This window comes from Protopterus annectens, chromosome 2.part0 (genome assembly GCF_019279795.1).
Source record: "Protopterus annectens isolate FY-2018-M chromosome 2.part0, PAN1.0, whole genome shotgun sequence".
Lineage (NCBI taxonomy): Eukaryota > Metazoa > Chordata > Ceratodontiformes > Protopteridae > Protopterus > Protopterus annectens.
Window position 1 is genome coordinate 1,737,065,131 of NC_056728.1, and position 15,125 is coordinate 1,737,080,255.

At 37.4% G+C, this 15,125-nt stretch overlaps 1 protein-coding gene across 2 annotated transcripts in view; it reads right to left on the reverse strand.

Annotated features, from left to right (window-relative positions):
- Positions 1-15,125, reverse strand: part of EPHB2 (EPH receptor B2) — a 2,126,559-nt gene that overhangs the window by 1,368,181 nt on the left and 743,253 nt on the right. For both annotated transcript variants that reach the window (XM_044061768.1, XM_044061767.1), the window contains exon 2: positions 10,017-10,081. In XM_044061768.1, the coding sequence (XP_043917703.1) occupies positions 10,017-10,081 (65 nt within the window). The remainder of the gene's footprint in view (positions 1-10,016; positions 10,082-15,125) is intronic.

Consider the following 15,125-nt stretch of genomic DNA (forward strand, 5'->3'; position numbering starts at 1 on the left):
CCATTCTTTAGGTGCATAATCTGCAGACAGAATTTGACAAAAAATATTTATGGGAAGAAAGGTGTGGTTGGAACCAAGGATATATCTGGTGGAGTGCAACTAGAATTTGATTTATTAGCTAAGTATTGAACTAAAGACTCTGAAGCAATCTAAGACTCTGAAGCAATCTACGGAGTACCATTTACAACGAGTTAAGATTATGGTATGGCATTATTAAAGATTTTGTGCACATATGTAAAAAAGCTTTATAGTTGACTTTAGTGTTGCTGACTATTTTGTGCTCTTATACAGCCTTGGCGCTTCTCATACTATTGTTTTTTAATTAATTTGACTATCTATTTTTAAATGGAGGGGTTATACAAGTCTAGGGGCTTATGTTTCTTGTTGTATAAATCAGTATGTCACCAGTTTGGGGGGTTGTTACTGCTCTGTCTATGACTGAAGGGGCAGTTTTCTCTACACAATGATATAATAGACCATAAAATTCATTGCTCAGGGGAAAGGTGACCGGACCACTTCTGTTTTTTTTGAAAATGTTGATAAAATCTAGCAAGCTGGTTTTGCTGAGGTCCCTAATTGTGGGTGGACTGCAGAGATGGGGAGACTAGTCTTTGAGGTGAACAGTGATGGTTGAATGCTCTAATGTAGCTAGGGAAGGGAATAGTATTAAGGCAGAGCAGACAGCAATAGAGTTAAGACAAAGTATAGGAGGCTGTCTCTATAGTACTAGCAGCAACTATCTGGCCCACAGATCTGGAGATGATGATCTAGAGAAAGACTTGGGTGTAAAAACTGTTCTATATGTACAAGAAGCTCTCAATATTTGGGTAATTAAAGTCTTATAATAAAAGGTATCTAACTGAAGGAGCATGTTCCCTCTGGGAAGATATGAAGCTGTAATTATCAATAAAATAAAATGTGTTTGTTGAGAGTGATTCAGACTTTTATTATCAAGACTGAGGTCACTTGGTATTAAACTTGTAGATTTGACACTTCTAATAAATGTGGACATGGTCCTGAAACTACTAATGGCCCTAAACATGTGATAGTCATATGTTTGACGATAAGCATTTTTGCTTCCTGTTTTTAAATGTGCTAAAAATGTGCTCAGGAGTTTTATCAAAAATAGTTGCTAAACAGCAACCTTTCTAAACTCATGCATATTATCCAAATATTAACTTGTTTTCTCTTTAGTACTCTGCAGTTGTCCCCATATCTCTTTCTTTCATATTTCTGCTCTGGTTTTAAACGCCATTTTCAATTTCTCCCACTCACTAGATATCCATTCTGAAGATACTTCCATCTTCCCTAATAACTCTCAAATAACTTCCACTACCCAGTCCTGAAATTCTGCTCTTTTTAACAGGTAAGTAGCAAAGCATCAGTGTCTCATTTTTAAGTCATTACCATTCATCATTATTTTAATTTGTATAGTTGCATGATCTGAAATAGTTACTGGAAGCGTGTTAAAGCTTTCAATAGAATACACATGCCCTGTGAAATGTAGTTTGTCCTCAACCTAGCCCAGGTATTATACCTTGGGGGAATAATATGTAAAGTCTGAGGTCTAACTACTAAATTCACATCTTTCACACCAAATGCTCTCATATATGTATTCAGAAATCTACTCCCTTTTGCTATATTTTCCCTTCTATGTCTCCTAATACATTCTCAGTATTGCAAATTAAGTTCCAGTCCCCCATCCATAAATAATATTCCTTGCTGAAAGCCAATTATTTCTCCCCAGATCGCCTTAAGGTCCGTAATAGTACATTTTGGTGGAACATAAATACATGCCAGTGTAGTCACCCCCAACAATAGACCCTTACTACCATCAATCTACCATTATTGTTTTTTCTTCTTCCATCAGTATTGGAGACAATCTAGCAATCAGTATTATCACTCCCATTTTCTTTGGTCACTAATATTTTGCTGAATGCCCATCCTGAAATCCTTTCAAATTCACATAATCATTTTTACTTAACTGTTTCTACTGCCACATTACTATGCACACATGCCATTTCCTGATATAATTCAATGCTCTTGGGCTTTTGTCTATATCTGTAAGGCCATTTACATTCCATGATAATATTAACAGATTAGCCATTCTGACAGAATGCTATTACTCCCACCTACTATACATGATAGTTCTTTTGAATGCATATTTCCAATGTTTTTTACATAAGCACTTTTATGTTTGGCAGGCTGATCTCTTATCTCCATCTGCACATATATCAAACTTCATGACTTTTTCTACAGTGAAAACACAAACAAAAACTGAACATTTTTTAATGCCCCAATACCTTTTAAATTAGAATAAACACACACAACTATGCATATTGTTAACAGATGAAGTTTATCCCTCCAGATTGGAGCAGTTGCTCCAAATTAACAGCTGCATCCACAGGCATTACCAATTCAAAAAATAAAGTTAACCATGCCAAAGAGCATGTTATACCTATGTTCTCACTTACCCTGATTGCTCTATCTACTTTTCTTATCTCGGTTTCCTTCCAAAATGTGAACAATAGCTGGCATACTTTTAGTAAGATCAACTTTTAGCCTTAAGAAAAAAATGCACATACTACTTTAACTAAACTGTGAACTGTTACATTAAAATGCATTAAACTGTTAAGGCTGCTGGAGAGGCAACTACTGACATAACATAGCTATTTCTCACAATTTCAAACTTTATTTTTCAATGAACTGCTTGCAACTATATCTTTAAACGTGTTTATACATTTTTCAGCTTACAATTCGTTCAGCACACGGTGCACAATGTCCTCAAGACTAATAGCCTGCAACTGCAGATAGATTGTCTCCAAGTAAAACCCATTAGCAATAAGAAAAAAAAACAGCTAGTAACTTCACAGATACATGAAGGAGTTTTTGTAAATGTTGCTCAAAACAGACTGTTCAGATTTCCCATGGCCAACTGCCTACACGTGCAGACTTCTTTTCTCACACTGAAAGCATATGCTAATGGAAAACATATTAATAACTTTGTAAATGCAAAAAAAATCATCATTTTCAATGTATTTCATTCTGTTTTATTTTTCAAACCTATTTGCTTAAAAAATGTCTATAGCTTAAACCAATGACTTCAATCAAGACATCGACCTTTGTAAAAATGTGAGGAAATTATTATTTTAATTGTACATATAATATGACCAAGATACACCCATCTGTCCAATCTTACAATATCGTTTTAACATTAACTTGCTTCTGTCCAGTCTTTCTTATATTGTTACTATAAAAAAGCCTGTATATCTTACAACCAAGAAAATATAGTGTCAGTGGCTCAACAGGTAGCACACTCACCTTTGGTAGAAAATGCTGTGGGTTCTACTCATACACCAGAGAGATAGATTGCTGACAAAGCAGTGCAGCATATGGTGGGGTGACATAGTTTGGATGAGACATCATCCTGAAGATAATCTGCCTGAGTTGCTGACAGCTCAGATGGGTGTAGAATGTAGGGAAATTTGCAATGCCCTGGCCAAATTTCCCCTAGTACTATAAACACCACCTTGTGTCTCGTGAGAAGAGGCTACTAGCCAAGTGGGCTTAAACCAGTCAAATAATGGAATAAATAAATAAGTACTTGCTTGCTCTAATGTTGTTAAATATACAGCTGTCACTGATAATTCTCCTGCAGACTCAAATTTAAAATATCCCTGACTGCACACTGTCATAATTACTTTACAATATGACATGCAATTTACATCGTGAACATTTTTATACAAGTATTAATAAGAACAAAAACTGTTTTACCTGCAGTTACTTCTTCATGCCCTTCAGTGCCATTTTAAACATTAATGATATAAAATGGGGAATGTGCTTTACAGTTCACCTGCCCATTTAATACAGACAGCAAAACTCCAGTCTTTCTCAGCCACTTTTTCTTGCAATGCTACACTTCATATTTCCATTCCTATATCCAGTGGGATTGGTGTTTTATAGTCTTCCACTTATTCACAAAGTTCAGTGTTGTTGGTGTTCAGGATCATCTCTATCAGCACCAATTTCTGGTTCAAGTCTAAGATACTCTTGATCCACTAGTCAGCTCCTGCACTTTTTTCTGTCTCTCAAGATTCTTCCTTTGGAACCATGGAAAAGATATAAGTGACAAAATTTCTATGGGATTTGTTACTGTCAGCAGAATGAGAAATAAAGTCTCCTTCTGCTTCCTGGCTCAGTCTTTGTGCGATAAAGTTATTTTTTTTTATTTTCTCTGTCCAGGACTAAAAAATGTTTTTGATCCATCCATCCATCCCCAACCCCATTTTCCCATTTTTCCACATGGGGTCTGAGTGTCACTTCAACAGTGACAATCATCTAGAGGTAAGGTTCACACCACTAGGTGGCTAGCGGTGCCATGGCTGTACTACCATATTACACTCTTGCACATACACTCACATTTATGAAGAATTTAAATTATCCAATCCAAATACTGTATATCTCTGGAATGTGAGAGGAAACTGGAGCATCCAGAGGAAACCCATGTGAAAAAAGTACAAAATGCACAGAAAGCACCACAGCCAAAAACTGGACTGGGGGACCTCTTGCTGTGAGGTGACAATACTATCCGTTGCACCACTGTGCCACCCTAAAATATTCTGAAGAAAGCTGGATACAGTGGCTTGACTTTCACACCTGCCTTTTGACATTCCCTAATTGCTGGGATATACTTTTCTCTTTTCTGCCTTTTGTTCAGTGAATAATCACTTTTTGCAAACACTCTGCTTTCCTTGATATTTGGTACTTTTCCCTTCTACCACAGTTTTGTCAGGAGCAACTCTTTCTGTTGGTATGACTGCATCTTTACTGTTATAAGTCTTGGCTGCTTTCTTGTGGCCAAATTTGCAGCATACACATAATGTGCCCTTTCAAGTAACAAATCCTGCCTTGGAACACCAGTCGGGTTGCTTATTTTTCACTTTCATAAAATTAGTGCAGTCTGGTCCTTCTTGTTTTGCAGGTACAGCAGAACATTACCAATTTTTTCTGCCTGCTCTGTCTTCTAATTCTACTGTTTTTTAATAACTATTCTTGAGAAGCCTCATTCTTAGCCAGTCTCTTCTTCATTTTAGCCTCAGACCTTTGCAGTTTTATCAGTTCATCAAAACAGCTAGCTAAAGCTTCTTCCATTTTTCCAACATGCTGCTATAGGATAAGATATATTCATTAAGTGTTTCATTTATTTTAAGCATCTCGAAGTACATTTTATTTAGTTTTCCTCTATATTACTGAAAACCACCTCCTGCACCAGAGTTAAAATTTGAGCTGTTTTTGCTGAACAGCTGCAAGATTCTTCCCAGCCAGAGTTTTCTTTTCTCCTTTTCTGAAACAAATAAATGACCAAAGGTCCACAGAGATCTAAGCTGGACAAGTAAGCAAAGCAAGAAAAAAAAAAAAACAGCAGGACCACCACAACAAAAAACATGAAATTTAATAAAAGGTAAGTGCTTTCGCATTCTGTAATGAATGCTTCATCAGATCTAAAAACACAATACAACCAACAGGTTTATAGATCTGATGAAGTGTTCATTACAGAACGCGAAAGTGCTTATCTTTTATTAAAATTCATGTTTTTAGCTGCAGTGGTCCTGCTGTTTTTTTTTTCTTAATTGGCTTCATTATGTGATTGTTTATGCATATAAACCTGTTGCTTGTATTGTGTTTGTAGATCTGATGAAGCGTTCATTACAGAACGTGAAAGCACCTATCTTTTATTAAATTTCATGTTTTTAGCTGTGGGTGGTCCTGCTGGGGTTTTTTTTCTTGCTTTTCTTCTTTTCTAGTCAATTTCAATCATGCTCCCCAAATTGGCAGCCAGGAAGTATAATTGCTAGCCAGTAACCAACTTTTACCCAAACTGACAGTTTCAGTGTACCTTTTTCACAGTGTCTGTTTTCCCACTGGCTGAGCTCAAATCAACCTGTTGATCAGTGTGCAGCTATCTTGGAAGTCCATGAGCATAACAACTGAGTCACCAATAAACAAGATGCTTCCAACAGATGAATTATGTCTACCAGACTTAGGAATGGTTTGCTATTAATAACATGTTGATGTTGATGTGGAGGAATGTGGAATATGTGTAATCAGATATTTACACTGATTCCTAATCCTGAATGTTCTAGAAGGATTGGGTAGAACATTTTTGACAGCACTGGTGTATGACAGTTTTGTATAATGGTGCTGCATTTGCATGGGTGGGGGTGTGAAAGTGTAATGGTTGCTGAATGTAGTGGACTGTGACAGGAATGCTACCAGATTGATTATGTATTTGCACCTCTCACAGATGTTATCTAAAGTGTAAAATAATAGTTTATCAGTGAGCATGAGACAGTTTTTACACCACCTTATGATGCCAAGGTCTAGAAGGTCAGCAGTGGAAGAGGGGGGGTCGACTTTGCTTCCATTCCATGATCCCCATTTCTGATATGTGAAAAGGGCAGTAAAGGGGACTATGGATGTGATTATACAAAGATCATTTAGGGGAACTATGCAGATACTTTTGCAATAAGACTGTGTGTTGGATATTAATGCTGGAAGTGTCAGGTGTTTAAAAATTGGAAAACCAGACTGTCTGCTCACATCCACACCTGATTTCATGGACATTAGTAACAACAGACAGCTCAGTCTGGCGTGACACACAGCATGCTTGTTTCTGGCACCTACTAAACAAAGACAAATGTGAAGACTATGTCGAAACACTGGAGTATTGCATGCTATGCATTAATCAGCTGCATTTAAGGTAGCAGGGAACACAGTGCAGCTGAGAGCAGTATATACCACACAAGAACAAAATGACCAATAAAAAACAGCTATAAAACCAAGAAAGTAGTATTGAGCTTCCTAGACACAGCAGCATCCCCCACTAAATCAGCTAGTGCTCCCACCAAGACGACCAACACTCTAGGCCAGAAAAGGCTTTTACCAACCAATTATTACAAGAGAAAATTATGTGTAAATCAGATAAACAACCAGTTTAAACGCAACAGATCAGCAAAATGACTTTATGTGCAGTAATAAAATGCAAAACATAAAAAAGTGAACTTTCCAGAGGTTTTGTGATGCCTAGATACTTTTAAGCTTCTCATTCAGGTCACAAAGGCTCAGCTCCCTGCAGTTACAGCAGCAGTAATCACCATTTCCCGAATTACCACTGCAGTACTGACCATATTCAAAGTCAGACAATATAAAAACTGACACAAACACACGAGCCAGTATTGGAAGCACCATGCCATTCAGCACAGAAACCTGCAAAATGGCTGTTTTTTGTACCATGGATGCTTTCATCTACAAGCAATTTAGCAAAGAAAAACAGGCAAATCATTTTTAATGCTTAACAAGCGAAGGATAACACATCTAAAACTAAACAAGGCAACAGTCTACCATCAGCATGAAAGTTGTCTTTTATGAAGTCATCTAGAAAATTAATACTGATACAAGAAAATAAACATTCAACCTTGTGTGTCTGAGCAAAATAAAGACACATATAAAGTCATTTTCCACATTTCATAGCAAATTAAAGTGAACAGCTTTAAAACAAAACATGATAAAGTAGCATGAGTTCTAAGACTGGTTTGTAACTATATGAAAAACATATACAATGAGTAAAGATATACCCTGTATTTTGAAAGAAATCAATTTGCGGAGTTCAGCATTTTCATTTTTTTTTTTTTGCACATGTGTTTGGTTACTACAAAATAAAAAAATAAATTTGTTTGTTGGTGTCTTTCAGCTTTTCCCAGTTAGGGGTCGCCACAGCGGAACTCCGGTCCGCTAATGATTGGCAGTAGAGTTTTACATGCTGGCTTGCCGGGCCTAACGCACAACCTTCAACAAAAGAACGCCCAAGACGCTCTAACTGAGAATCGAACAGGCAACATCTAACTGTGAGGCGACAACGCTACCGCAGCATCACCAAAATAAAAAAATAAATAACTAAGAAAAATTCTATCTCATAAAATAAAAAAAGACAAATGCAATATGATGGGGTATGGTATTAGAAAGATAAAACTTGTTGCACTGCAGAAGCCAGGACAGGTTCTGTGATGACTCTCCCCCTCCCTCCTCATATTCCATAAGTGTGCATGGTAGGATGAGAATTGAGAAAGGGCATACTTTCAGAAAAAGAGAGTTTACCCATATTTTTGCGAGGTGAATGCTACTCACAGTCGTATATCTGTACATGTGATTGCTGAGGGCAAACACATATTTATAGACCATACATTCAAAATTAAGCCTATTTGCAATTTTCGTCTTTGAAGTAATGAAGGTATATGTATGTGTCTGTGTATATATACATACATTTTATATATATATATATATATATATATATATATATATATATATATATATATGTGTGTGTGTGTGTGTGTAGGGCAATTGCTTGTATGACCTAAATATCGACTGCAAAAATACCTTATATTCAAAATATCGACAAGCAAAAAGAAAACTTTGAATTGGGATGTGGATAGGTTTTATCAATATTTTGTGTTCAGGTATTTGTAACTGTCAGTATTTTGTGTGTAGGTATTTGTAACTGTCAGTATTTTGTGTGTAGGTATTTTTAACTGTCAGTATTTTGTGTTTAGGTATTTTTAACTGTCAGTATTTTGTGTTTAGGTATTTTAACTGTCAGTATTTTGTGTTTAGGTATTTTTAACTGTCAGTATTTTGTGTTTAGGTATTTTTAACTGTCAGTATTTTGTGTGTAGGTTTTCCTGACTATTAATACTTTGAATATTGAGTGTTTTTGTATCAGTATTCTCTGTGAATGAAAAAGATAACTGAAATAAGCAAAACTCAGATAATCAGAAGCAGCAATGACAGGTTAGTGACAAATGTAAGATGTCTCATGAACAAAGACTAGAAAATTAGCTTTTCAAAAATTTTCTTTAGGTTTAAAATGATTTCATGAGATTTCACATTGCAACAATTTAACTCAAAGAATTCATGCATACACGTGAGCGAGCACACATGCACTCACCTTAAAAAGACGAAGCACAGAACCACTCAGATGGCTTACTGATATTAATCTGCACAGACCGATGACAACTGGATCCATAATGTTCTTGGGTAGCTTAATTTCCTATTTAATTTAATTCACTCCACAGAAGACATTAACCCAAGCTAAAACTGGAGCTCTTAGTGTAAAAAAATGACATGAAGTCACAGTAATTTCATGCACCTTTGAGCAATGTGCGGTTCCATGACTTTGCCCATCTCCACTGGGACAGGCAGATAAAGAGGTCTGTAGTGAGCAGCACCCTTTTCAACATACCCATTAGTATGCTACAGCAGTTAGTACAGCCAGGACACAATACTTGTTCAGAGATAACAACGATGACAACATTTGAGGGGATGGTCCAGAGGAAACCACTGGCTCATCTTAGCGTTTTCCATTTAGTGCTCAAAATTCACCATGTACAAAACAGAAGCTAATGCATTTCAGAAACAAATATCCCAGGACATGTGTAAAATGATTTGTAGTTGTAAACAGGGATTAGGAACAACCTACTGTTACTCTGCAGCACCCAAAAGCCATTAGAGAGACATGCTGCTGATTATGAAGACCACCAACATGCTCAGCTGTATAAAAACAGAAAGTGGTGTGCACAAGAGGCTATAAAGATTACTGCCTTGGTTATTTTCCACAAACAAGTGGGTAGTGAGATGGGAGCTAATTCCTTACGGTATGAAGCAGAAGTAGTATGAATGCAGTGCATCAATCAAGGAAGGCACGCCTACTGCACATAGGATAACCTGCTCCCCAAAGCCTACCCTAATACTATCATACAAACTGAAGAACTGGTTCAGGGGGTGAGGACTGAACCCAAAGAAGGACGGCCTACACTGTTTCTCAGAAAGGGTTCTACAGTAGACTTATGGATTATGGTGAATCTCTCCATGAGGAAGTAACATCTTCCTTCTCTTATTTGCTAAACCCATCTGTTATAAGGAAGGCTGATAATGTAGACAGCATTTAATGAACAGTTACTCACCCCTGACGAAGGAAATGCAGTCCACCCTAACTCTGCTGTTGCTGTTGTTGAATCCATCAAGGTCTCTGTGTAAGAAAAAAAGAAGGAACAATTATGAAAATGAAAAACAAATCACATGTAACCAACAGTACCAATAATATGCACTTTAGGCCAAGACGCATTATAGGTTGTTTGTACAGTTACGCCCATAATTACTTATTTTCTTCGGCAACAAGCTCTATAAATGGCTGCTCAGCATTTCCATTACTAGTGTCATAAACCCTTTACATAGGCTAGGTATGAGAATCCCATAACTCAGTTCTTTGAACATTTTTCTCCAACTGACAGAATATGCCATTGTTCAGTTATACTTATATTTTACTTCACTGTTACACACGCGTGTTTACCTTAAACCCCAAACTGAATTACGTAATTGAGAAGACAAGAGCTGGACTCTGGCTTGAAATGCACTATACAAGTTAACCACAAATTCTAGTTTTAAAATCCTTGGGGGGAACCCTCCTGCATTAAGATTAAATAAAGTGGGTTCCAAGTGGCAGTATTGTCATGTTTTTAGAACATGATGCCTCAAAGATTTCACTACCTTAAGAATGGTCCAATGAATTTTAGCACCAATTGCATACAAACCATTACAATGTCATTTGAAAAGCTGCCTTAACTTTTTCCAGAAATTAACAAAATAAAGATAAAGTCAATTGTTGCAAGCTGAGCTGTTTAACCTTAGAGATTGTCTAATATCATAACTGTAATGATCACATTCAGAAAAAGGACACATTTTTATTCCAAACTGCACACAGCTGTTTCTCTCTTCCATAGAACAGATCCATATTTCCAAGTACACGGTTGGCTAAAAAGGCGCGCAAATTGCAATAGGAGTTTCTTAAGTGACAGCTCATTAGCGTCTTTAAAAAAGGACACTAGGCAGCATAACCCCCTCGGCACTATACAATTATACATTTATTGGCATTAGTTTTACTCCACGGTTTTCCCTAAATATGTACATTGATAAACTTATACTTTTAGGTAATACTTCTGAATCTAAATTTGTGATTTTTGGGACAGACTAATGTCCTATAACAAGCTCAGCACTCAAAATCTCAGACCCACCTGGCCATCTTACTGAGTCAATTATTTCATAAAACTTCCTGTGTATTAACCTTGACCACTCATTAACCTTGAATGGTAATTTCCACACTACCTTTACTAATGTTTGCACTCAATTGAACATAGCAAAAAGACTTACTAACCTCCTCAATAACAAGGAAATCTATTGCCAAAAATGTCATTAACCCCATACTTGAGTCTGTCCTTCTCTCAGTCTCATTAGCAAATTCTGATGCATGTTTGTAAAGCCCTAAACATATTGTGCACACATTTCAGTTTAATGAATCCCTGACTGCCAACTACTAAGCTCAACAAATATCTTCCCCATAACAAAAAGAATCTAGCTTCTGATTTGCCACAGCCATTTACAATCTACAAGCTTATTTGTCTTGGCTTTTTCCCTGATGCCCCATGCCAGTTATCTCTTTCTTAAAGTTTCTACTAAGAATACAAACACCCTGGAATAACCATATTCCATTGTTACTTTCATTCTTACCCAAATGAACATTCCATAAGCCAGTGTTTGCTATGCAGAACTCTATATTCTGTAATATTAAAAACTTTAATACCCTTTCCAACTTTGCAAAAGCATTTTCACCCACCTAGTAAAATATTGTCGATAGTTGCTTTAAAATTCTCAATTAAATCTTTTCAGACATATTTTTCTTTCTTACTATTTTTAATCTCCTTGTCTGCTCTTTCCTTCCCAATATACCTTTTCCTTGTCCTTTAATATTCTATTCTGTAGCACTATAATTTTCTTGGTGCTGTTAGCACAGTTTTGATTATTTATTTGTATGCAGCTTCCCACACCACATGCCATCTGTTCATATTTGTTACAGTTCTACATTTCAGCATTAAATTAGTATGCACATTTGTTATCACTTTATAGCTTTTGGTCTGGGCCATGGCTGAAAAGGGCCCTTTAGAGTCTCATTTATCTTGCTGAGAAGTGATAAACAAGTAAAATAAATAAAAGAATTACGCCAACATGTGGAAGAAAAACTTACCTGCCATCAAATGATCCACAAGATTACACACCTTTCAAGCAGAACATTAAACCTGATTAAATATGCAGGCACCTTGAAATCCTGCTACTCCTCTTATACTAAAGGTTGCCTGTGACTTTTTAGTGGTAAACACAGTGCTGAAATAGGTCCCTAGCTCCAGCTCTGCTGCTTGACCTTACACCAACATAGTTCCTTATTTTATAGGGACTTGTACTACCACTGTGCTAATTACAGTAACAGAAACTCAAAGACTGGTACTGCCGCCTCACTTACTACCTGCTTAAAACAGAGGCCAACAGACTTCATTGCTCACAGCCTCTAACCTGCAAACTTGGTGGGAATATATGGATATCTGAGGTATCAGACACACCATCTAGTCCCAACTCACTGACATCTCGGCTGGAGGTACAAAGTGGTTCCAAACCACTTCTGCCAATAAGCTGACGTCATACAGTAATAAAAATAAGATGATGACAGAAAATAAACAAGTGCGTGCACAAATCATTCCTCAACTAAAGTTGTACACCACCTAACATGGCAGTACTTCTAGGGAGTCCACAAAACAGGAGCTGTCTACTAAATGCAGTCGCACAGCTGAAGCATGTGGCGTAGAATATTAAGCAATATTTGTGCTGCCTTACATTAGAACGAACAGTAGTAATATATTGTTAGTACATGAAACTGACACCCCTTACATCTTGTCAGTGCATAATTTAGATACACACACAGACACACACACACACACACACATATATATATATATATAGAGAGAGAGAGAGGTATAGACAAAGATATAGATATAGGTATGCATGTACCCAGCTCTTTCCAGCATGCAGCTCAGCATGGATGCATAAAACTTAATTTTTTTTGTTTGTTTGTTAACTAGAGTCCCTGCAGCTAAGTCGTCCTGCAATGTCAGTTAAAGGGTATTGTACAGGGACACACATGCCTATGGCCTACTGATACAGCCTGCAATCATTCAGTTTGGCAAGTTTGCATCACTATATGTTCAGCTATGCTTCCACTTGTCAACATTGCTACATCAACAAGTTGGGTTCATCCAACTGGCCTTCAGCGAGATGTCATGTGACCATTTCACTTAATTCTAGTTTTAGTCTGCAGTAACTGCAGCCACTTACTTAACACAGTCTGTAGTAACTGGTGGGGATACAAGTACGGTACCCGAGTGTAATGGACATTTTTGATACATAGGATTTAATCTGCAGTGAACACAGCGTTGTCTTTCAGTAACAATAAATGAATCAGAATGTAGAAAACGTATCTGCATTATTCTCCCTTGCATTGTACTTGTAGTTTGGCAGATAAACAGGTTTCACACTTGTACTTCATTTCCACTGAAATCCATCACTTGTCACAGATACTGCACAGGTCATTGCAGGAAAGAATGCAGCACTCTTTTTCCCCACTGTACCAGACACAAAATATCAACTTATCACAGCTGTTTTATGCTGTACCTCAGACTGAGGGGAAAGGAGTTCAGTTTACCACTTATCTAGTATCATAAAAGTGCCTTCAGTTTCTTTTCAGATAGTATCTAAACCTCTATTTTAAAGGTTTATCTGTCAGCACCACAGATGTGGCTAATGAGGAATACCCATAACTACTCTCCTATGAGCCTTATTCAGGCCACATGTGTTTGAACATTATCGAAGAAATGATCGGTAGATATTCAATATCTATAAAATGCACATGGAGTGATTTTATGACAAAAGCCTGGCATCCTTCTTCACATTTCTAAACACATACCTCATTGTTAAAATTAAAAACAATTGCCAAGAGCTCCCAGCAGAAGTAGCATATGTCAGTGAGGCCCTTCAAAGCACAGCAGTGCACTCAGAGTGAAACAGCACATCAGAAACCGTTAACTAACACAGCAGATATGTCATCTGTGCAGAATCTGACAGCCCATCTATTAATCTTACAGTTTTTCTGCTTTCAAGCCCACTGCAGGTTTACATTGCTGCATACAACACATAAATGAATGATTAAATAAATAATAAACATACTTGTGCTGTTCAAATATATGGCAATTTGCCACACTGGTGGAATCCTAACCTTAACTGGGTATATAACAAAAAGGAAAAGGTCATGGCTAAAACTGGGAAGAGCAACTCTCATAATAATAGGAGCTCTCTCTAGCTAAGCAAAACAGGAAACTTAGAGGGCTAATTAAGTCCAATTATAAGGTCAAGATAGCCTCACAGGCTAAAGACAACCACAATGTCTTCTATAGCTGCGTCCGATATCTCAAAGGCAGCACACATCAGTGTGCCGAACTGGTGGTCAGTGTTGCCATCTTCACTGAGCAGAGAGACATAATGAATTTAATAGCTAAAAAATTAATCTCAAGCTTCAACCCCCAGTACCCCATGCCTCCCCCCATGAAATAGCAACTAGCATAACTTCACCAACTATTAACAGGGAACATGTCCTGGCAGTGCTCACTAAGGCCAAAAATACAGCCTCAGTGGTCTCCGAAAGTATCCTGGGATGCCTCCTAAATAACTTGAAACATAACATATCAGCACCACTTGAGTCACTTTTCGATTGTAACCTCAAAACAGGCTTTGTATCACAAGAATGGAGGACTGCAATGTTTATCTCTCTTCAAAAGGGTGGACCACCATCTGACCCCAGAAACTACATACCTATTTGTCTGACTAGTCTAATATGCAAAGCCATGGAAGGAATTATCATGGAAATGATCAACAAAGACATAGGCAACCTTCAGACACTGGACCCAATCCAGTTTAACACTGTCAAGGGAAGGTCATGCCTATTAAACCTGTTGGACTTCTTTCGGAAGGTCACCAAGGCAATGGATGAGGGGAAAACAGTGCAGACCACCTATCTGGAACTAGCTAAGGCACCTGATACAATACCCCACTCAGATATAGTTGAAAAACTCACCCAAACTGGGCATATAATCCTACATAACTCACTGGATTTTCAGCTGGCTCACAGACAGGACCCA